Source organism: Periplaneta americana, chromosome 9 (assembly GCF_040183065.1).
Source record: "Periplaneta americana isolate PAMFEO1 chromosome 9, P.americana_PAMFEO1_priV1, whole genome shotgun sequence".
Lineage (NCBI taxonomy): Eukaryota > Metazoa > Arthropoda > Insecta > Blattodea > Blattidae > Periplaneta > Periplaneta americana.
The window spans coordinates 50540433-50565321 of NC_091125.1; the positions used below are offsets into that span (position 1 = coordinate 50540433).

The 24889-nt window shown below is 38.4% G+C and overlaps 1 protein-coding gene across 1 annotated transcript in view; it reads left to right on the forward strand.

Annotated features, from left to right (window-relative positions):
* Positions 1-24889, forward strand: part of hwt (heavyweight) — a 275487-nt gene that overhangs the window by 218894 nt on the left and 31704 nt on the right. Inside the window, exon 4 of the mRNA XM_069834175.1 lies at positions 16037-18757. Coding sequence (XP_069690276.1) covers positions 16037-18757 — 2721 coding nt within the window. The remainder of the gene's footprint in view (positions 1-16036; positions 18758-24889) is intronic.

Here is a 24889-nt window from a genome sequence, read left to right on the forward strand (position 1 = left end):
AAGAAGTTGACAGCAAAAGAATATCCATGCTGTAGGCTGGATTTGAAACCAAGACCTTAGCTTCCTCACTACCTAAGACTGCGTACTTTAGACGGCGTGAACAAGTCTTCAGCCTCATGTATTGAATTTATTTCTGTTGACATTTTAACTTAATTGAAACACGTACACATTTGTAGTGCGCGTGGATTCAGATTCTTGCAGAAGCTGATGTTTGCATTAGATGTTCAAACTTTAATCATCTGTCGTACAGGCAAAGTGAGTACCATTACCGTATCTCATGCTTCCAAGACTTCCCTTTTCTTCCGATGAATAGTCACTTTCTTTCGAGCGAGGCGTGTACGAAAGTTTATAGAGTTCGCTGGCAGCTAAAAGGAAGTGACGTCAAATTAATCATCCACTAGCTACAAGATGTGACATAGCTTTCAACTTTTCTTCATTACAAACAGGAACTGTATATCGCTATGTAGGCAGTCGATGCAAAGTGATCTTGATGTATATTTATAAACTGAATTCATAAAGCAATTAGACTTTACACCAAGAAGTAAAGGTAATGGAACTTCAGTCACAAGTCACAAACTCTCCATACATGCGCAGAGTAGGTTACTGTTCTATGTCCGTTCACCGTTCACCTCGCGTTCCCATTCGTATGCATGAAATAACTTTATTTCCAATGTGCTCAGTTTGATAGAACTTGATCACTAACATTTTTAAAAAGTAAGAAGATCTACATCGACAAGTTACAGTTGTCTTCACTTCTCGATGTATTAATATAAGTCAGAATATGTCATAGTAATATTTTAAACGAAATATTGTCGAGTATGAAAATGATACTGTACTACGAGAGTTATTAACGTTTTCTGTAGATCTGTTTATTTTGATCAATTTATTAGCCTTCTTTCTGTGACCCTTGTCCTAGAAAATGATATCTACTCCAATAAAAATCATATTCCGGTGTTCATTTTTTCATCTATATATGTTATGAAAATATGTGTAATAAAGTATGCAATCAATTGTAGGCCTATATTAAGGAAATACATTTTTTTTAAATTACACATGGTAAATTTCCTTCAATTGTTACTCGGTTTATGTACTCAGAAAATCTCAGTGCCCTGTCTAGCCTACAAAACATAGGGGCAACCGGTTGAAATTTGAGCATTCTGTCGGATGCCCTACCTTGACGGATGCTCTCTGACCGGTCGAATGAAAACCGGATGTAAACCCTATTCTGCAGCTCTCTAGCACAGACGGTTAGAGAGAGAAAGTTTTCTTACCAAAGACTTGTTTTCGGAATAAGTAAATACTGAGACGACTAGACCGGCAGTTAAGTACAAAGGAAATAAGTGTAATGTATAATATGAAATATGGTGTGTAAAAAAATGCAAGAATATAATAAATTACAATTACTTACTAAATAGAAGAAAAAATAAGTACATACATTCTATTGTAACGTTTACACTTTAAACTTAAAATGCGTATTCTAAAACAGTAATTCTTAATGTCTTTTAATTACTTTAAGCAGGTGCATTATTCCATTAATAAATCATTTTTAAGAAGTTATGTTTTGCTCTTGACGATACCAACACTGTAATACCTGAGTGAGTGAGTGAGTGAGTGAGTGAGTGAGTGAGTGAGTGAGTGAGTGAGTGAGTGAGTGAGTGAGTGAGTGAGTGAGTGAGTGAGTCCATAGATGAATGAATCAATGAGTCGATGGATGAAACGATGCTTTATTGATTGATTGAGTGATTGATTTATTTATTTATTGATCGATTGATTGATTGATTGATTGATTGATTGATTGATTGATTGATTGATTGATTGATTGATTGATTGATTGATTGTAGTGAGAAAAGAATAATTATCAGTTAAATAGTAGGCCTACACCTATAGTATGGTTGTGAAACGGACTCTCACTTTGAGAGAGGAACAGAGATTAAGGGTGTATGAGAATAAGGTGCTTAGGAACATATTTGGAGCTAAGAGGGATGAAGTTACAGAAGAATGGAGAAAGTTACACAACACAGAACTGCACGCATTGTATTCTTCACCTGACATAATTAGGAACATTAAATCCAGACGTTTGAAATGGGCAGGGCATGTAGCACGTATGGGCGAATCCAGAAATGCATATAGAGTGTTAGTTGGGAGGCCGGAGGGAAAAAGACCTTTAGGGAGGCCGAGACGTTGATGGGAAGATAATATTAAAATGGATTTGAGCGAAGTGGGATGTGATAATAGAGAATGGATTAATCTTGCTCAGGCTAGGGACGAATGGCGGGCTTATGTGAGGGCGGCAATGAACCTCCGGGCTCCTTAAAAGCCAGTAAGTAAGCAGGCCTACACGATGATAATCGCGTCCTTGCTAGGGCTCTTGGAACTCCTGCAGTCTGGTCTGCCTTTGCCGTCCACCCACAAAGAGTGAGAAACAACTCGAATATTTGTTAAACCGAACCTGAGACACTCCGCGAGACAGAATAGCTTTGCATACTGACTACATCGGCAGGCGTTCAATATATAATTTCTATTTTTAGTAACTGGTTGTGCACGATTCTAGTCTGTGCCAATATAAACCAGACGAAGTATAGGTTTCTTCCGAAATTTTCGCCAAGCATAAGGCAAATTTCAGATAATCAAATGGCGAATCCTCGGCCTCATCTCACCATATAACATCTCACTATCAACAATTCCATCGATGGCGACGATAGTTAAACTAAGACAGTTGGCACAGCGTTGTTAATAACCTACTGACAAAATTAATGGTATCAGACTTACCACTGCGCTCTTTGTTACTATTGCTACGTCGTACTCTTGCTTCACTTATGTCTGAGCTCAACAAAGGGAGAACACAGCTGTAATGGGGCCCTGTGAGGAACATATTTTCCGAACATCAGCGGGGGACGATGCGATGGGAAGAAACGAAACCTTGACAACCACAGCTTCTTGCGTTAGCTTGATTGAGTCTTCGGAAACAAAGTGCAGTTCTTGCCGTGAAAAAGCATTTAACGCGGTCATAAATGTCATATTATTGTGATGAATGGGTGCCATTAACACCACGCGACAGCGTGCCTATGTTTCAGAAAATGTGAAGATCTTATATTGATAAAACGTTTTCCGTTAAGTTTCTCCGCACTGATCTTAATTCATCTCAAGCTGTTTCTTCTCTCCCTCGGTTGATGCAATATTATGATATCATACAACATTTCCCACAGGAAGATACTTTACTGTTTTAAATGAAGTCTATCGAACAATACATTTATTTTATTGGTCCCTTTACACTGTGCAATTAGCAGTACAACATGGTTTGAATAGACGGTCTGGAGCGTTTCAAATAAATACTGAATCGTCGTATGGCAAAACAGCTGTTCCTTTGACCACGTTTGTATTGGATACAGCTGTTCACGTAATTACTGTATGTCCAAGCAAAAAGCCCTCTGTACTCTCATAGTCGCTCATGTATTAGACAAAAGAAGAATTCACTTTGAAAAGATAGTTTGAGTAAACAGTGGCTATCGATCAGTATGAATTGTTTCATAACAATCTTGTAAACGAACTACGAATAACGATTTCAAATTAATATAACAATTATTTGAGAATGGATGATGAATGTTTTGAACTTTTGCTTAAAAACACTGTTTCTTCCAAAAACTTGCGAGGTACTACATTTTGAATTGATAGGATTGAAATATAATTGTATTATTTTTAAAACAAGAGGAGAATTAAGGCTAGGCTTCAGATTACCGTGCTAATGAGGAATATTATTAGTAATATAAGCAACTGAATTGTGGCGGAAGCAATCTGGCATAAGAACGGTAAAAGAGCGCAGCTTATGAAGATTTGAGATCGAAATCATATTTCATGTAATGTTGATGAAAAACGTAACTTATTTTAGGCATCCCACAAAATATAGTATTGTCATTATCCAGTATCCGTAAATGTTTTTGGTCATTCTTCACAAAAATATCCAAACCAATAATATCATTGATTTGGAAAATCCTCCGTGAAAATTTTTGTGTCTGTGTGTGTGCATGTGCGCGCGCAAACTGGCTTGCCGTTATTCGCCCCGACCTTCTGAACTTGGCTCATAGATGGTGCTAGTTCTTCAGAAACAATCCAGAGTGCACCACAGGATGTGGGTCTACATTTACATTCGTAATGGATGATGATGATTATGGAGAATTTTTGGGTTGTCACAGAGAAACCGGCGTATCCGGAGAGTCTAATCCACATACGAGTACAAAAAATGAGATTAAATTTCTTAGCTCGTTAAATAAAGACGTCACAAAGATGAAAACATATTCAGTGCCAAATACGGTTTCCTTTCGTGAAAATCAACATCTGGACTTCATTTTATTCTTAGAATACAATGTTTTGTATGCATTATGGATGTGGTAATATATATATATATATATATATATATATATATATATATATATATATATATATATATATATATATATGATTAGCCCTAATATTTATGAAAAATAATGAAATGATGCAAAGGAATTCGGTGTACACTGAATATCTGCCCCAACGTCGAAGTTGTCAGCCAAAAATTCCACAAGGATGAGAGGAGAAATCTGCACTCACTTTCTCTCCTATATCGAATTATGCACACTTCATCCCCCTATTATTTATTCGCTCGTTTTCATACTCTCTCTCGCTATCATAATAGTAATACTCGGTCACAACGCAATAACACGCTAGAAATTCCACTTCACACATCATCTCTGTATTCCTCATCTTTCACTGTTGCTACCTCTCGTCACTGGAACTCTCTGCCGCCTGAAGTCAAGGGCTGCCGAACATTGAAATCTTTCAAATCCAAGTTAGAAAATTATCTTATGACGAGTTGCCAAACTAACTTACTATTATGACAAGTGTTGTATTGCATGTTTCCACGAATTCACATTTTTTTTTATGTTCTAGTGATATTTAACTTATTTTATATTTTTGTTTTCATATTTTCTGATAATGGTATATCTCTAATGTGATAAGTTGAGCTATATATATATACATACATAATTTTCCTTATTGTGTATACTTAAAAATATTGTATTCATTGTATGCTTTTATTACTACTATTAGTATTATTATTATTATTATTATTATTATTATTATTATTATTATTATTATTATTATTATCATTATCATTAGGCCTGTTATTATTTTATTATTATTATTATTATTATTATTATTATCATTATTATTATTACTATTCTCATTTTTTATTATTATTATTATTATTATTATTATTATTATCATCATCATCATCATCAATAATTGTCTTATTTTTTTTATACTTTGTATGCCTCATTTATTTTTGACCTGCTGTTCACATTTTATTATGCTTTTTTCTTTTCTTCTCTATGTTATATATTATGTCTGATTTCTTCTTACTTGTTGTTTACATTTTATTATTATTATTATTATTATTATTATTATTATTATTATTATTATTATTATTATTATTATTATTATTATCTTATTCAGTTTTCTGTGTACTTTGTAAATTTGTAGTGTTTTTGTAACGCAGTTTTTACTCCTGGTTGAGTGTTAGAGAAGGCCGTATGGCCTTAACTCTGCCAGGTTAAATAAATCATTATTATTATTATTATTATTATTATTATTATTATTATTATTATTATTATTATTAAAATTAATGCATATCTGCCGCAAAGTATGGCCTCATTTAGACAGGTGGCTAAATTAAAAATACCCATAATGTGATTCAGCATTACTGTTGACAGAAATAAAAAGTGACTAGGTATTTTCTTTGATAACAGGTTTAGAGAATTTAGTTCGTCATCCGTGTTTGCAAATCGCATTTCTCTCGAAACCGACCTCGATCAATGATTACTCCCACTCTAGAACAACGAACGAGCTCGGTATTCTGGAAATGGTAGGAGGAATGAGTGGTTGCGCCCTTTGAGCCACCCACGTAGTTGCTTTGAGGTCACGCTGTGAGACGAAACATGTGTCGTTACTATCTATATCAGGTTCCAGCAAAAATAACATCTAAAGTTAGACTACACGTAATATCTCATTTACACTTCAACTCGGTGAATGATTGTTCTGCCAGACAAGAGTTCACGTCTTTCTCTCTGTCTCTGTCTGTTTCTCTCTCTGGTTTCTTCTCTGTCTTTCTTGTACTCCCACGCCAGTTCCGTGACTTTATAACTGGCGTTTGTGTTACTTCAACTACCACTACTTACCCTATCCGTGGCGCCGCAAAGTCACAAAAAAGACGGAGAATTACGAACAGTTTTGCAGAGTAAGTCGTCAGCTACGCCCTACTTTCCAGCTATCCTAGGATTTCAAATCTTGCTTCACAATTATACTGTATAGTGATAATTTCTTACAATTCCTCTGCAGCATTACATGTATATCTTTATTATTATTATTATTATTATTATTATTATTATTATTATTATTAATATTATTAATTATGTGTATAATATATATATGCTGATATCTTTGCCATCTATCCATCAATCCGTCTGTCTACTTGTCTGTTTGTCCTATTTGTTCACGTATTTCTTTATTTTCTCATTACATGTAATCTAAAGAAAAAGCATTTTGATGATCACAAACATTAGTTTTGTAATTTTAACGGAAATGAGTTTTCAGCATACCTCATAAGGAAGTACTGAGCATACCGTCTGTCCGTTTGTCTCTATACAGCGATGGCTCTCAACTATTGAACTGATTGTTTTGTTGTGTTTATTACTCTATTTATCAGTCAATTTTTCAGAGAACGATACATGGAATATAACCATTTTTAAATAGTGTGTTTTTATATTTTAAGCCAACACTACACAGTAAAAAAATTTACTCCAAATCAATACACACGACGTTGTTCTTGAGCTTTTTTGCTACGTACAATAAACTGACATGAAATGATACAGTTCATATCAAATATATATCAAATATATATCAAATATATATATATATATATATATATATATATATATATATATATTTCTTCTGAGCAATTATCTACAAAATTATTATTTCCCCCGTTTGATTGTGATTGTCGTCTAAGTTCTACTGCGTCCAGAAAATAAAGACCATCACAAAATAGGCTACGAGACGTAGAGGTGACCTAAGGAAGTTTAAACGTTAAAACGAGCAATTCAGAGTCCATTTCCTTCGGGATTAGTGGTTACTACACTGACCATCAGTTACAATTCAGAATGCTTTTGTGCATGTATAGCCAATCGCGTGATGTCGCTAGTCAATATCATTTAGTCAAGTACTAAGCGTTCAAGTAATTACATCGATTGTAATCTGCGTCTAAAAAGTATTTTATGGTATTTGTGTAGCTTGCCTGTGAAGATTTTCTTAAATTTCTTTTGAATAAAATAATGTTTATTATTGTGTAAATAAGAGTTAATACTCGTTAAAATGGTACAGGAATAACTAATGAAGCAAGTGCAACTTTTCTGTCTATCTTGCATTCGTATAAACCTGTTGGGTTCATATGACCACATGTAAATTGGACCACCTTCTTATCTATACTAATAATAAATCTGTAGCCAAAGTTTTCCTGGTAATTTTCGATTTTCCAAAAATAATTGGTGTTAACGTGTATAATTAACCATCCTGAAACCGAAAATCGCTTTTTTTTGACATTTTTGTTTGTATGTCTGTCTGTCTGTCTGGATGTTTGTTACCTTTTCACGCGATAATGGCTGAACCAATTTATATGAAAATTGGAATATAAATTAAGTTCGTTGTAGCTTAGATTTTAGGCTATATGGCATTCAAAATACTTTATTTAAAAGGGGGGTTATAAGGGGGCCTGAATTAAATAATATCTCGCTTATTATTGATTTTCATGAAAAATATTACATAACAAACGTTTCTTTAAAAATAATTTCCGATAAGTTTTATTCTATACAAAATTTTGATAGGGCTGATATTTAATGAGATAAATGAGTTTTAAAATTATAATAACAACGCCATCTGAGGCGCTGTACTGAAATAAAAACAAATGACTTCGTCTATAAGGGGCCTTGGACAACAATCGAAAGCTGTTAAACATAGCCTAAGAGAATGTTTCTGTGTTTGTATGAAGTAATATCGGAAGCTAATTAATTGTTTAATTATTATTTCACCATTGGAAAGTGTAGTTTCTCTAGATGGACATAATTCTACAATCTTATTACAGTAACTTCTGAAACATATAGTAAGTAATATAAAGTATACACATTAAAACTAAATGATATGTCAATCTTCATTAAACTATGGTTACATGTAATAATTAAGAAACATGTTAAAGGAATTGTCATTGCACCAAATGATTGCCCTCTGGACCAAAATGACCGCAATTTTAATTATTTGGATGCAATTTAAATTAAGTAACATATTAAACGATTTATCCTTCTATCAAACACGAATGTTCCCTGGATCAAACGTCCTATTTTAATTATGTAATTACTTTATATTTATTTCTAACAGGTACAGCGGAGCGCACGTGTACGGCTAGTCTGATGAATATTATAGTTCTAACGCGTCGTCCACACCTGTGGAGTAACGATTAGCGCGTCTAGTCGCGAAACCAGGTGGCCCGGGTTCGATTCTCGCTCGGGACAAGTTACCTGGTTGAGGCTTTTTCCGGGGTTTTCCCTCAACCCAATGTGAGCAAATGCTGGGTAACTTTCGGTGTTGGACCCCGCACTCATTTCACCGGCGTTATCACCTTCATCTCATTCAGACGCTATATAACCTAAGCTGTTGATAAAGCGTCGTAAAATAACCTACTAAAGTAAAAAAAAAAAAAAAAATCTAACGAATTTTGTTATGTGTGGGTGTATGTGGACAGAAGCATTTAGTTTCATTATTAGACAAGAAATTAATGTACTTGAAATTTTATTTTGAAGCACGTATGTCACGTTGAAACGATGACTTTTTATAAACAAAAAGTAGTTCAGAAATTAACTTTTACTATACTTTATTCGTATTTGTGCAAAATGACTGGCATAGTTATTTAAACTATGAAATAATACGAAGTCGACGAGTAAGTTGGTATGGGCATATTCAGTGTAATGAAGCTTTCATACAGGTATGCCAAACTCAGTTGAAGGGGGAAGTATGACGTCAATCTCACTCCAAATCTTTTAGCCATGATTGACGTTCATGCATCGCTCTCAATCTCAAACTTGCTTCAACACTCTAAACATAAATTAGGACAAGACTGATAAGTTCACACACAAACTATTGAACAATCATCTATTTAGTGATTAACTGATCGCAGACACCTCTTGTTCTGCACTCATGCATCAATATTCGGCTGGATTGTGTTAGTACATGGATGCAGCACAAAGACATGATGATAGTCATTTAACTTCGAGCGTGCAGCTGTTTTACACCGATTCATTTAAAAAAAACTGTTCACAACAATATGTCGATTGCAATTATACGACTTGCAATATTTTTCATGTTAAAATACATTTCTATTGTCAATAAATAGTATATAAATCTCGACCACAATTTCTTAATGATTTAGTAAACTGTTGGAAATAAATCGTTTAACCATTTTGTAAAGTCCCAAGTAAAAACAAAGTTTTATAAAATAAGCAACACAACAATAATTTCACATACGTACTTGTAAGACTATTTTTCCTCCTAATCTTTACCATACCTAACATTGAAATCGAGTTCGATCCCCGCTTGGGCTGTATTTGAGTAAAAGAGGCGAATGAGGGCATGGAAGTTAAGCTCTGACCTTTCATGACCTCGGCACTAGAAAGAGATGTTGTGGTCTGTACCACGCTCCAACCGCTCTTTTTTTTACCCGTGAATAGACCCGGTATTCAAATTGACAGGAGGCTGGGTGGATCAGGAGATAGTTCTGAAAGTTACTCAACGAGAAAAATCCTTCCGCCAATCGGGAATGAACCGGTGATCTCCCAGTCTGAAGCCACTTCCTTCACCAGCTGAGCTACTCGGCCGTTGTATATGAGCAATTTCATCCAATATTTGTGGCAGTGCAGTTTAAACTTGAGGGGATTAACTTGGGTAATTGGAGGATTGACATCATGGAGAAATGTGAATACCCCTCATGAAACCTGCATCAATACTCTTTCTACTCATCTTAAGTTTTAGTTTGGTCTCAACGGAAATTGAATCCAAACTACCGATATGGAAAGACGTGATAGGTATACTCGTGAGGTGGGTAACAACGCGCACCATTTTGTCTTTCAATACTGGCTACTAGCGACGAACAAAACTAACTGCCGCTCTCGCTCGCTGTGTTCGCTGCATTTGTCTTTCGAGTCTCGGCTCGTCATTCTCGCTGCGCTTCGAGTCTCGCTCGTCATTCTCGAAATAGCATTTGGTCCGCGTGAAAAGATTTCGTAACTTTGAATAACATACATCATTGAAATAAATACCATAAATCTTTAAATGAAACAAAAAGACAAAACAGAACAGTATCTTCGTTATCAAAATGTTCTGGTTCCATTATATGATATTACCTGTGATTATATAAATAGAAAAAAAAAAACAATTCTCAAATAAATTTTCATTTCTAAGAAACATCAAACATGACATTAATATCTTTTTACTTGAGATTGCACACTTGATCTTAAACATATAAAAAGAAAATTCCTAGCCTTTTAATAAGGGCCTTGTAATTAAATAAGGACTGGGAAACGGATTATTATGCACTGAAAGGTAGAGATGTTTCAAATAGGCTACTTGATTGTTTATACATATATAACAGTTGCGAAAGTAGATAAAAGTTCAGTCAGGTATAAACAACTCCTGACTTCGGGACTTCCGGAGATGATCAATATCGAGTCTCGGAAGACTCGGTAAGTCTTTACGTCAAGGACGCGACGTAATACAACATTGTCGTGCGGGTCTTCGGCTTTGCGGGCGCTGTTAGTCTCGCTTTCACGATCGTTGTTCATCTCTACTGGCTACCATTGACTACCTGTGATGTCTGACGAGAGAACTTGTATGAGTGTACTTACGTCGTTATTAATTAAATTAGCCTTTAAATTTGTAATTCTGTACAGGAAATTGTGAGCAACAACGAGTTACTGAAGAACTAAATTTTATACTCTATAAAAACTTGTTTGTGTGGTGAGATGATTACTTTCTTCATGTTAACTTTCTCTGACGGCGAGGAAATTAGATGAAAGTAATACACTTTATAAAAATGATATTAACACAGCTTCAATTATTCTGAAGAAATTATTCCAGTTCCTGAGATTGTATTTGAATGAAAGTAGGAGGACATAAATACTGTCTGAAGCTCTTATTAGCCCTTTGTGCACTCCATCTACAAGAATTATACAAGCATCTTAAAAACAAGTACATTTGCTGCAAAATACCTGACTGTGTTAAGCACAGAACTGGAGAGTTTAAGTGGTAGAGGTGGAAAGACTTTCAGCACCTACTGGCAAGATATATTTTAGAGAAAACTTTATGTATGCAATAGTTGCTTCTAACATCTCTATTTATAAAGACATAGTATGTTTATAAACCTGATGCGTATTTCCGGATACAAAGTAAAGGGAAACGATGCTATGAACATGGGATCGCAAAATGCTTCTTTGTCGAAATAATAATCACAAATCTGGCACAACTATTTTGACTCTCGTTTGATATCTACTGTGCATGGTCATTCATTTCGTTTTCTTAGGCGATATTGTCATGTCATATTTTCTTGCAGTTTTATTCAAGTATAAGGCTAACTTCTGGAGGTCATCTTCTGAGTCAGGTAACAGCAGTCGGTCGTCTGCAAAAAGTATTGCTCTAATGTCATTATATTCATATAATGGAACTCTTTTGGGTACTTTTAATGACCATTCTTCTGATAGTCTTCGTATCATACAAAACTGTTAACCCGGCCCAACGCATACAGGGGTCGGAAGAGGCCCCTTCTACAGGATTGCGTGAGGAATTGAAAGGACTCCAGCCATGTTATAGGCAGACAGAAGAAGAATGAACATCCGAAAAATCCTTCTGGTCCTTCAGGTTGGGGGTTGGGCTGGAGGCTGATAGCCTTTGCCAAGAAAAATCTCATACTCCAAAATGCTTAACTAGTAAACGTCTCTTTAGGAAAAACAGTTACACGTCGGTGTGTTTCCTCGTCATTTTGAATCCTTTCTGTTTTTAATAGATGGAATTCATTGAAGTAATATGACGTGAAGTCAGACCTAAGATAATACAAGCCACCGGCGTGGCTCAGTCGGTTAAGGCGCTTGCCTACCGGTCTGAAGTTGCGTTCGGGCGCGGGTTCGATCCCCACTTGGGCTGATTACCTGGTTGGGTTTTTCCGAGGTTTTCCCCAACCGTAATATGAATATAAGGTAATCTATGGCGAATCCTCCGCCACATCTCGCCAAATATCATCTCGCTATCACCAATCTCATCGACGCTAAATAACCTAGTAGCTGATACAGCGTCTTTAAATAACCAACTAACATAAAAAAGACAATACAAAACGTCACATTAAAATTGGCAAGGATCCATGCTTGAGATTACATTTTAACAGACAATCGCAGATATTATAGGATTTACACAGGAAAAATAACCAACAGTGAAAATTCCTCAATTAGTGTCAACGCTTTTAATCAGTGAAGGCATATGAATGAAGTGTTTTACACTGAACCCTCGCTTAGTTCCAAGACCCCAAGGATTTCTTGCTGAGCTAGCTAAGATGAGCTTTGACACCTGCGCGTCGATTGAGTGTTGAGAGTAGACGTGAGGGAAATAAATATTTTTAATTTAAATCGCGGTGCCTTATTCCACCGGGATGGGAACATCCGTCAGTCACTCGGAGTCCCCAGGGGCGCGATACGTCAAGCTAAACAATCGCGGTCAATGAATCGCGCGATCCCCTTGAGCGCACCTGTCAGAACATCAGTCAACGTCCCCTCTCCCACCCCGAAGGAAGTTTCTCTGAAGTTAAATATTCCTAAAGAACGTCATGTCCATGTTTCCCCTGACGTATCTTCAACACCATCTTTTTTATTTTACATATGTTTACAGAAGTGTCTTCAAATATTTCAAATATTTATTGTCCCTTTCTTTATAGGAGTTTGTATATGCAAATTAGAAAGACTCCTTACCGTTAAATTCCCTCGACCTAATTTAAGATTACTTAAGTCGCTCGACCACACGAAATGCTGTTGAGAATTATGAATTTAACAATCTGTCTAGGCGAGTAACCAACTTGACGTAAAGAAAGCATGGTAGAGAGACCATCACTTCTCTTTATCTAAGCCAACAGATCACTTCATTTACGTACTCTTCCCTTACACTATTTTGGGCTGTCTCTGATGTTTAACATCTTATTGTGCTGTTAGCTTTGGTTCGACTTGAGTATTTTATTCCCTGGTACCTACCACTTACTTATGGCAGTGAAAATTTGGTTCCGAATAAATCAAGAAAAAGGGAATTCGAATGTACAGAGGTTCTTTTTAAGATATTTAATTGGATATCCTTGAAAGAACATATCCACGATACTACTATTGTTAGTAGTAGGCATAGTAGCGGTAGCAGTAATGGCGGAAGAAGTAGCAGTAGCAGCATTTTAACGACTGTTTTAACTTATGTAAATTCAACGAGGGCAAGAATGGCTGACAATTTTTTCCTGGAACATCTACCAGAGACAAGGCTTTTGTATGTGCCGTAAACCTACGACATGAGACCACAGCCAAATATCTCTTGCTATCACCAATTCATCGACACTAAATAAGTTGGGAGCTTCATTGTGTTAATCACACGATACCTCCTTCTGATTGGGTGATCTGCTAAGACAAGTGAACAGCTAGCAGCCGACTGGTCGACATTGACCCTTCATGGGCTGTTGGGCCACAGATTAATTATTAAATAGCCAAGATGTTCATACAGAGTCACTACATAACCGATTAGATCATTTGTAAGTTTTATCAGTTTTAAATGCCAATTTTTATAAAGTGGGAACTAGAAATTGAAATGATTACTTTAAATAAGTAGCTATATTCATAATTTTTGTAAATTGATTAAGTATAGAACTATTACTTGAACCATACAACTTATAGTTGAAGTCAAATGTCCTAATTTTTGGATTATTGGAAACTGATTTTGTGTGTAACCGAGAAAATCACAGTTAAAATTGTTTGAGCGTATATTATAAACAATTCCACTTATGTGACATGTCTGTTGAATAGTATAGCCTACGTAGCGCACAAAAATAAACTAAGAACACTAATATCACAGCGTGATAATTGAACTCATATTATCGTTATGGAACGCGTAAAACTTAAGTTACAATGACTATTACACTTTTACTACGTCACACTACTTTTGACCAATAAAACGATACGAAAGGACGTGTTTCAACCAATCACGGCTGTTTATCGCTACAATTTTATCATTTTTCTAGGATTTGTTTGTTTTTATCACTTTACTAGCATTTGATTGTTTTTATTACTTCCCTAGCAGTTGTTTCTTTGTTTGCCAACATTTCAAACTGCAAATTCTTTACGGCACTATAAAACATGTTTTGCGATCATTATTTTTCGCCGCATAGATAGTCAACTGAAAATGGCGGCTCCATTCAACGTTTTGGTGAAGCTAACGTTAGTGAAACAGAATTTTAGTAAGTCAATTAATACCTATTTTATTGTGTTAGAGTACTTTATTTCTTCTAATCTGAATATACTTTCTTCTAATCGTGTAATAGTTAATTAAATCCCACTCGAGTTTTGATTTTCTGCAGATAAGTCAAAACCTCTAGTGAGATTACTGTTGATAAAGTATTTGTGACTTCTTCAAAGTCATGCTACGAGACATCATCAACTTACTAGAATTTATCTCAAATTATTACGAACGAATTATTGATTGTTCGAGGCTTTAAAAAATACTGTTGAGACGCAAGTATGATCTCGACTTAAACAAGAGAACTGTCAATGAACTCATGTAGAAGTCATGCTTCAATTTGTACACTTATATGAACTGTTTATACTAAAAATAATGTTGAGAAATTCAAGCTTGAATAAAAGATTACAGAAAAATAGAGCCCAGTTTATAATATCCCCATCCTTGAGTAGGAGTAGATACATGCAACCTCGCCTACTCCTTCGTAATATCACAAAGGTCGCAGCTCACGTGTTTGAGTGAAGGGAATTTTTTTCCCCTCGCATCTGCGCTGTAGTACTTGACAGTGGATGTTGCTAGTAGGTATTTAAAATGTGTTCCTAAACAAACGTTGCCAATAGAAATCTTCGAAACACGTTGCAAATTAAAGATAAAGATTTCTAGATTTAACCACTTTTCATGATTACCTAGACGTTAGAATATCAATATTTACACGGTGACCCTGTAGTAAGAGCAGCAGCTAACTGGCCTATTAATAATTAATAAGTAGGTAGATCGTAACAACTTTTTAATGTCCCAATAGGACGCACTGCACAATAAAATATACATGTCATAAACGTATTATTTAATTAATAAATTACTACATTATTGTATACACGTATAGGAATAAAAACATAAAAATCCTTGGGATGTCAGTCCCACTCCTTAGGAATATCTGAATCAATAAATGTTGATTATGTATAGTACACTCACTTCTGAATGGCACTCAGGCAAAATATACTATAAGAAACGTGCATAAACAAAGGATAGTCGAGTGTAACACCAATTGTTGTTTACACAATATAATATTACATGAACCGACATGCCAGCCTGCCTGTCTGTCTGTCTCCCAGTTTGTTCGTCAGTCTGTGTGTCTGTCTATCCCTATCCACACACATCTATCTACTTGTATTACGAGTATCTGGCTTCCAGAGAGTTGATAAGAGTAGTATAATTTAAGAAATATGAGTTGTCAATATTGATCTAGATTTAAGCCGCTATTGCAATATTTTCTTTAAAAAAGGTGAAAAATACAAGCCAACAGAGTGGTCTGCCTGACATCGAACTCCACCCGACTTTTATGATAATGGGAACATTTTCATCACATCTCTAAGCCGAATTGCTATGAACTGAAAGAAGGTATTTCTGATCTTTAATTGAATATCTTGCTTTCTTGTTTCAGATGGATCTTCTGAGGCAAAAACTCCAGACGACGAAGATGACGGCGTGTACGAAGACGTTGGTTTGCCCGAGGAGAGTTCCACGGTCCCCGATATCGAAGTTAGAGGTAACTGTGTCACAGTAATCCGTGTGGGAGATCCCGAGGAACCGAAGCCACGGGTGGACGAATTCCAGCAACATCGGGAGGAAGAAGAAGAGGATAAAGAGGAGTACGAGAAAGCCGACGAATACCAGCTGACCCTGCACCTCGCCGCTCCCATTGCTACAACCCGCAGGAACCCGTCGCCTTACTACTACGGCGACCTCTTCCGCGACGACAACGAACCCCCGCAGTCCGAAGCTCCTCGCCGCACATACTCGACGCGGCAGCCGCGCTACTACAGGAAGAGCGCGAGTCTAGACACGCCCGCCGCTGGGGCGCCGTGCGATGGCACCGCGTCCGTGTCGTCCCTGATCCTGTCAGAGGTGAGCGGTCAGCATGCGGCCTCGAGCGCCGGGTCTCTGTTGGCTGCCTGCCTGCTGGAGTGGGACGCGCTCCTCATGCCCCCGCACCGCCAACTGAGGGGCCAGCAGGACCTGCCGTCAGTCTGCGCCTGCGCCGGTGGGGGCCAGTGCCTCGACGAAGATGACGACGAGGCAGATGACGTAGACTTCGACCCCAGGAACCGCCACCTCCACTACCATCACCACCACCATCACCACTACCGGCAGCATCGCGATGGAGGCCGGGCGCCCGTAGAGGAACCGCCTGTGGATTACGACGTCCCAGAGGAAGGGGAGGACGAATACGGATACGATATGAGCGGACGCCAACGCCACTTGTACGAGACGGCCTTCGATTGCAAAGTAAGTCGCTCGGACGACGACTTGGATGACGTGGATCGTGTCACAAATCACCCGGTTCTTCAAATGTTTGGCAGCAACAAAATATCATCGTCCACTAACACGGGAAATAGCTTAGCGAGATCAGTGCGTGCTACTTCCTCTCAAGACCCGACGATCAGTGTGGGAATTTTCACGCCCAAAGAGAGGCGCAAAGTTACGTTGGTACGCGGGAAGCTGGTGAAGGAGCGCCCCAAGGCCATTCCCAGTCGTCTGCTGCAGTCGGATACCGCGAGCAGCACGACCACTCTTTCCCAGGACTTAGACGGCCTGGAGCTCGACGACCGAGAGGACGACAAGCCCGAACCTTCACCTCCCCTGCCCCTCAGAGGGTATTCTCCCTCACCCCCGTCGACCGCCCCCCTGCCGGCCAAATTCCACGGCAATAATAAGGACATACTGGCCATGAACAGCATTCGCAGCGCACCCAACCTACCATCAACCAGCCCAGCACACCCACGTCTCAAAGACATGCGTCTTCCTGTGAAGTCCTTGCGCGCTAGAGAACTGCCTGACAGTCGCAAAGGGAGTATTATGGAGTTCAAAGGCCGACCCAGGAGTATGGTCCACCAAGAGGAGAGCGTGCCTGAGTTCAAAGGAAGACCTCGAAGTATGTTTTTGGAGGGAGATGGGCCTATCATGGAATTCAAAGGTAGGCCGAACGATGCAGAGCAAGAAGAACAGCCTATTCTGGAATTCAAGGGCAGGCCAGGGAAAATAGAGGAACCGGTGTTAGATTTTGGCGGAAGGCAACGCGGTTTGATAAGTCAAGATTCGGGTCCCATTCTAGAATTCAAGGGAAGGCCGACGTCTTCTAACAGACGTTGCGGAGTGCGACCTAAGTATTCGAGCACGGAAAGTATGGCCACAAGTAGCAGCGGAGGAAGTCTGGAGTCCATTCGCAGCAGTACCAGTGAAGGAAACCGCAGCACCACGAGTTCTGAGAGTCACCGTAGCAGCTCTCTCAGTTCCCACAGCTCGGATTCTGCTAGCAGTAGCGGCGGTGGGGGCAGCGGTTCCGGAGGACCTTCAAGCAATCCCCACCATCTGCACCACTACTATCATCACCATCACCACCATCACCACCAGTGCTCGGGAGCAGGCACACCCCTGACCGTCGGGTCCGGTGGTCGGTTTTTTGCCCATCAAAGCAACAAGTTGCACATCCTATCCCCCATATCCGATAAGTCCTCTCAGGAGCCCGTATCGGAAACCTCGGACAACAATCGCAACAACAACTCCCAGAAAGCGTCGCCTGAAGACACGGATCAGATCACGTCTCCCGCTTCAACCACCAAAGTTTCAACTGACTCGCAACCCTGGGGTGACACGACGGCTATCAAACTGAAACGGCGCACCCCACAGAACAAAAACCTTATCAATCTGACGCTGCAGCAGCAACAGCAGTCCTCGTCGTCGGGAGAGGCAGAGATCCAGGGATCTGATAGCGGCATATCCATCGAGTCACGAGGAGGCACTAAGGGCAACAAGGTCTACAACCTCAGCGCCTTCTCGTTCGCGAAGCAGACAGACAACAGCAACGTCATGAGTGTAGGGCCTGTGGACAATGAGCAGCCCACGGCCGATTTCTCTGATCTGCCCTTCGACATGCCAAAGCTGCGGCGCCGACGCCTTCTTCAACAGGACAACTGCACTTCCGGCAGTGCAACATCCGTTGATCTTCACGATCTACCCTTTGACATGCCCAAGCTGCGGAGACGCCTCCGTGGTCAGCCCCCTCTCCAGCAGCAACAGCCGCAGACGAGCACAGAATCCAGTGGTGTGTCGCAGGCGTCGTCTAGCCAGAGTGTGCGCGACGCTGAGCGACCTGCCTCTGTAGGTAAGTACACATCAATATACTGTACATGTACAAAAACGAACTGATCTCTTCACCATGAAAAGCATACGTAGATGCGGACAATGACGTTTTCTCTTATATAATTTTGGATTCACGAACAGAATTGGTAGCATATTACCTCGTCTTCAAACTTATGAATTAATTATATTTATCTAACAAATCTTGAGATATTTAAATAAAATAATATAAAGAAAGTAAATATTAATAATGAAGCAACAATTACTTCTACTAACTGCTTTACCTATATTTATAAATTACCTCATTCGAAGCGTTCATATTCAAACTATTATTATAAATTGGCAAAATATTGTAACCATTTTCAGAAACCATTAGCCTTATGGGTAAATACCAAAACTCGGCGAATCTGAGCGAAAATCGTGATCAGCAAAAAGTCTCTGTCATGACCTGGTTTTTGTGAGTAACTATCGTTTTCCCAGCCAACATTCCCTTTCTCTCTCTCTCTAGCTCTCTCTCTCTCTCTCATATTATCTTTTTCTTGATCGTATCACAGTGCACCGCGGACCACATCTATTCCGGTAGAGTGATTAGCCTATGGTTTTAGTGCGTTACTCTTAAAAGAGATACTGGAGTGTCAAATGATGAACAGTCAAATTAACCTACGGGTATGTAAGGTGAAAAAAGAAAGACAGAAGATTTTAACCTACGCACTGACTCCTGATCTAATTACTTGAACAAAATACAGCATATTACAATACAGAACAGTCAAACTAAAGAAGTGAGTGGAATTTGTAATGGAATGTTTTCATGAGGTAAGCCTATCTTCGTTTACCTAAACAAACATCTCACTGTTTCTTTATTGATCATAACGTCTTCATTTTTAATCGGCTATTTAACTGCACTGAATCACTGCGAGCTTATCTAGCGTCAATAGATTTGATGGTAGCGAGACGGTATTCTGGGAAGATGAATGCGAGGACTCGCCTTGGCATTACCTGATGTTCACATTATGGTTGGGGGGAGGGAACCTCGGAAAGAACCCCCTTCAAGTAAACAATCGCTGGGTAAAAATTGCCTTTGGTACACATAATTATGGTCGCCGGCGAACTGCTTCGACTTTGTGTTGCTGGTTCATGGGAAAAACTCCGAAGCGATTCGCCGGCCGGCATAATTATTTCTACCAAAGGCGAATTTTACCATTCTTTGCAAGTAAAATTCCAACTCACAGTTGGAGCATGAGTTCCGCTCGCTATCGTCTAAACCACATGTTTTTCTTTCACTTACTGTTAATATGAGTAAAGGCTCATTCACAATGAAAATTAAACATAACTTAAGCGTTAACTTAAGAATGTAAACGTTACGGTAAAATCAAGAAGTCATACCATCATTCACGATGGGAACATAAACATAACAGCAAACATACTTGGTAACCATGGAAACATAACAATGACGCCATTTCCTCATATTCTGTCGTATACTTCAGCGCTCCACGATTGTGTTCTGTTTGCAAATCACGTGAGCATAAGCATGAAAGTTTGGAGTTTGCAGACTTTCATGTTAACGTCTTACGGTAATGTTTATGTCAATGTTTATGTGAATCATTGTGAATGATCCCATTTGGTAGCCTGGCCGCAAACTTCTGTGTTTATGTTACGGTTATGTTTAATTTTCATTGTGAATGGGTCTTAACGCCTGTGACGGCAAAGTTTGACACGTTAGTAAAGTATAGTTTGACACGTACTCTGAAAGAAGTATCGCTTGCTCAAATGGTGAACAATAAAATTGCTAGGCGTTGGAGGAAAAAGTAAAATAAGAGAACAAAATCCAACCTATAACTCCTGCAAATATGAGCTAAGAAACGTTCCTTTTTTCATAATTTTTAATGTACTATTATTTCAGAATTATATAACTTTATATTTATAATAACGCATTGCATTACTTCAAATTAAGAAGATACTATACAATACAGCACAATACAATACAACCGGGAGAATATCGCCTACAAAAAATGTATCCAGCTATCGCAGTTTTGACGCAGTGTAGGATGTTTACAAATTGTTCTCCAGTGCTAAGTTTGTGCCCTTCCTCGTGGCTGTCACTCTCATGTCCTGTGGTCAGTATTCATGAAAAGACGGAAGAAAAAAGTTTGGAAATGTTTATTCAGACTCAGTTTTGTTATAAAATAATGACTTTGCGAACAAATCAGTTCCTATGTTAGGCCCACACACAGTTTGGTCTTCTGATCGACCTGACGGGCGAAACTTTAACAGTTTGCTCTCTCACTTCCTTTCCCTATACACGAACAGGTAAACCGGCAGGTTGTATGCCACAGTCTTCCAGCCTATCGCCAAATGGAATGTGATTATATTAAGTTGTTAAAACATGATGAACTGTTTGCATATGCAGCTATAGCGCGTGTATTACAAAAAAAAAAACAACCTAAACTCAAGTTATAATCCAACCAATCACATGACGTGACGCATAACTTTAGTTATGCAATTTGTTTCAAGTAACACACCAAAAGAGGTGTTTGCCTTGTCTGGATTTCACATGAAACATGAGGCCAGCCTCAAATAACACAAAATCATTTGAATACAATGTTACATATAAATCCGTGGCGCTACAGCCCGTGAAGGGCCTAGACCGACCAGCCGGCTGCTAGCCTCACGCCCATATGCCGAAGAAGAGGTGAACGATCATCCAACCAGAATGGAGGTATCGTGTGGTTAGCACGATGATCCCCCCAGCCGTTATAGCTGGTATTCGCAACCGGATTTCGCTACCTATCGTAGCTCCCCAAGTGCATCACGATGCTGGGTGGACACCGGTCCCATACACTAGCCGAAATTTTATGAGAAAATGTCTTCCCCCATGAGGACTCGAACCAACGCGCATTCCGTAACGCGAGTCCTAGGCAGGATGCCTTAGACCACGACGCCACGGCGCGGGACACAAATGTTACATATACAAAACAAAAATTATTGGATTAATTGACTAGTAAAGCTTTTGGACGTCTGTGTGGGCCTATGATGTTATAATTTCCAAGAGCGTTGAGAAGTGTATTTGGATGCTCCTGTAGATATCTGCCGTAGAGATGAGTGATGCTTCGGATTATGATGCTTTGGATGTATTCTAGACCCAGGTCCTCATGAAGTTGGGCGATGCGAAGTCCACGTGGTGAATTTGTAATCATTCTTGCTGCTCTGTTTTGCACCCCTTGGATATTTTAATAGATGAGTCTTGGCAGCAAAACCCCAAGTTTCGCAGGCGTACAAGATGGCGGATCTGATGAGTGAGTAGTAAAAGATTTTCGTTTTTTTTTTAATGAAAGTTTGGAACTGCGATATAGTGGATAAAGTCTCAAAAGTTTAACAAATGGACCAAAGCAGTGGTTAGAAAGAACAAATCATTGCACACACATTGGTTTCTTCAAGAACTTAAATACTTTTCAAAAGACTATCCTATTTTATAGAGAGGACTCCTGCATAAACAATATGGTTAAATTTTCCAGTCATTTTATAATAATAATAATAATAATAATAATAATAATAATAATAATAATAATAATAATAATAATAATAGCAGTAGCAGCAGCAGCAGTAGTCGAAGCCCAAATCTAGAGAGAAAATAATTAATCAAGTGCTATGAAGTTAGTTATTAAAAAATCAGAAAATTTTGTCACATTTTGCTAAATTTAGTTGTCAAATAATCAGAAAAGTTTGTCACATTTTCATTTACTGGTTGGATACTAATCATAACTTCAACAGAATAATCTTCGACATCTGCAGGGATAGGAAAAATTAGACCAAATATCAAATGCAGTCATTGCCAATTTACTGTTTTCTTTCTACTCGGAAGAAAGACCAAAATTCTAAAGCGACATGTGTGTGAGTATTGACGTATTTTCATTAAGTAATCCGCGCGCAATTAACGTGTTTACATCTAAGGTGTTCGGGCGCAGTTCATTTCTTTCTAATCCCATCACTCGTACTTCATGTACACCCATATATGCGATAGGAATTCTGGGTGGCATTCGTGAATCCGATGCTAACAGGTGGTCTATCAATCCTCAGCCCTGATATAGTCAGGTCCCATACTCAGAGTAGCCTGATAGCCCCAAGGACCAGAGTCCCAAGCCCTTTCAATATTAGCATCGGAAACCTGTACTGCCCCCAAAACTTCAAGCGAGCCTATTTTAACCATTGCAGATGATAAATAAAATGAAGGAAAGGTGCAGTATATTGGTGGAATGATAGAGGAAACGGGAGTACCCCGATAAAAACATCTGCAACGTTTGCTTTGTCCACCACAAATTCCATCACGAATTGGTCGGGGATCGATCCCGGATGGAAGACCAGCGCGCTAGAGCTTGAGTCACAGACGCGGTATAGAAGGTTTAAATCTCCCATACCGAAAAACTGTTTTGAGCATGTCGGTGCACAGTAGGCCTACAGCTATTTCTTCTGAACTACTGGCCGGATTTTGTTCGAAATTCAGTAGTCTGTCTAAAAATGAAATTATTCGGAAATAATTAATATGAAATGAAATCATTTTAGAATATTATAATTAATGGGTTGTTACTTTACATCACTTTACAAACAATGAAGATTTTATTCGTAATTTTTAACGCAGAATAATATTTTAGAGAGATTAATTTTCACCTACAGTTTTTTCTAACTTCTCTCCGATATTCTAAATCTCTCGCCTTTAAAACAAGAGAACCAACACAAAAAGATCACTGACATACAATGAAGGAGGCCCATCTTACAACTGTTCAGTAGATTATACTAATTATTGAAGGCCAAAGAAATAATATTATAATCGTTAACTAAGCTTACGTGATTTGTGTCAATAATCGTGCTTTTTCCAGAGGTCTGCAGAAGATGCTCCTTTTTCTATTAACATCTTCCTTTGCCATTGATATTCTCCTTTTGACTTCCTGGCAGCAGCTCATGTTTCTGCTTATAGTACACCCCAAGTATTTGAAACTGTCCACTTCTTCTACTGTTTTTTTTTTTTTCTTTTTTCTTTTTTCTTTTGTTGCTGTAATTATTGTATAATTGTAATGGAATTATTGTATATTATATATCACTGACACCGGGTATATACCCAATTGTAGTGTTAATAAATAAATACATACATACATACATACATACATACATACATACATACATACATACATACATACATACATACATACATACATACATACATACATACATACATACATCACTGGAAGTAGGCCTATTCATTTAGAGATTAGAAACGTTTGAAATGTGGATATGGAGAAGAATGGAGCGTGTGAAGTGGACAGACAGAATAAGAAATGAAGCTGTGTTGGAAATAGTGGATGAAGAAATAATAATGGTGAAGAGAAAAAGGAATTGGTTGGGTCACAGGCTGAGAAGAAACTGTCTGCTGAAGGATACACTGGAAGAAATGGTGAATGGGAAGAAGAATTCGGGACAGAAGAAGAAATTAGATGATAGATGACATTAAGATATATGGATCATATACGGAGACTAGGATGAAGGCAGAAAATAAAAAATATTGGAGAATGCTCGGTTTGAAGTGAAGGACCTGCCCTTGGACAGAAAACATGAATGAATGAATGAATGAACAGAATAGACAAGACCCATGAGCTCATTTTCTCAACACATCTTGCTTGAACTCGCTGCGAACTGAATTCGGATACAGAGAGTTAGCCGACGATGAAGTCTTTCAGTTAACTGTGTGTTACCTCCGATGTTCCATTTATGTTTTAGCCTACAGCTGTTCGAATCTTCTATCCCTCTGAGCATAAAATGTTAATATGACCTGATCACTGACTACGTAGCATTTTAAAAGTACATCCAGAGACGATTTTAGAATAAAATTCCGGATGAGCAGCAAAAATTCTGTATGCCCAAGAGCATTTCAGTTTGGGTTAACGTACTGGAGTTGTTCATCTCGCCGTGCGGTAATGCTGAAATGAGCCAACAATAAGCTATGGATCAGAACATGCTGGAACCGTGCACCTCCGATCATCTCGCCGTACCGCTCGCCGTTCACCAGGAATCAAACTGGTTTGATTTTCCATAGGGTGTAACTTCTTGAAAACTAGCTTTGTGAATGATTGTCTAATTGTAAGTCAGTTCTTTTCTCTTCCTACTTTGT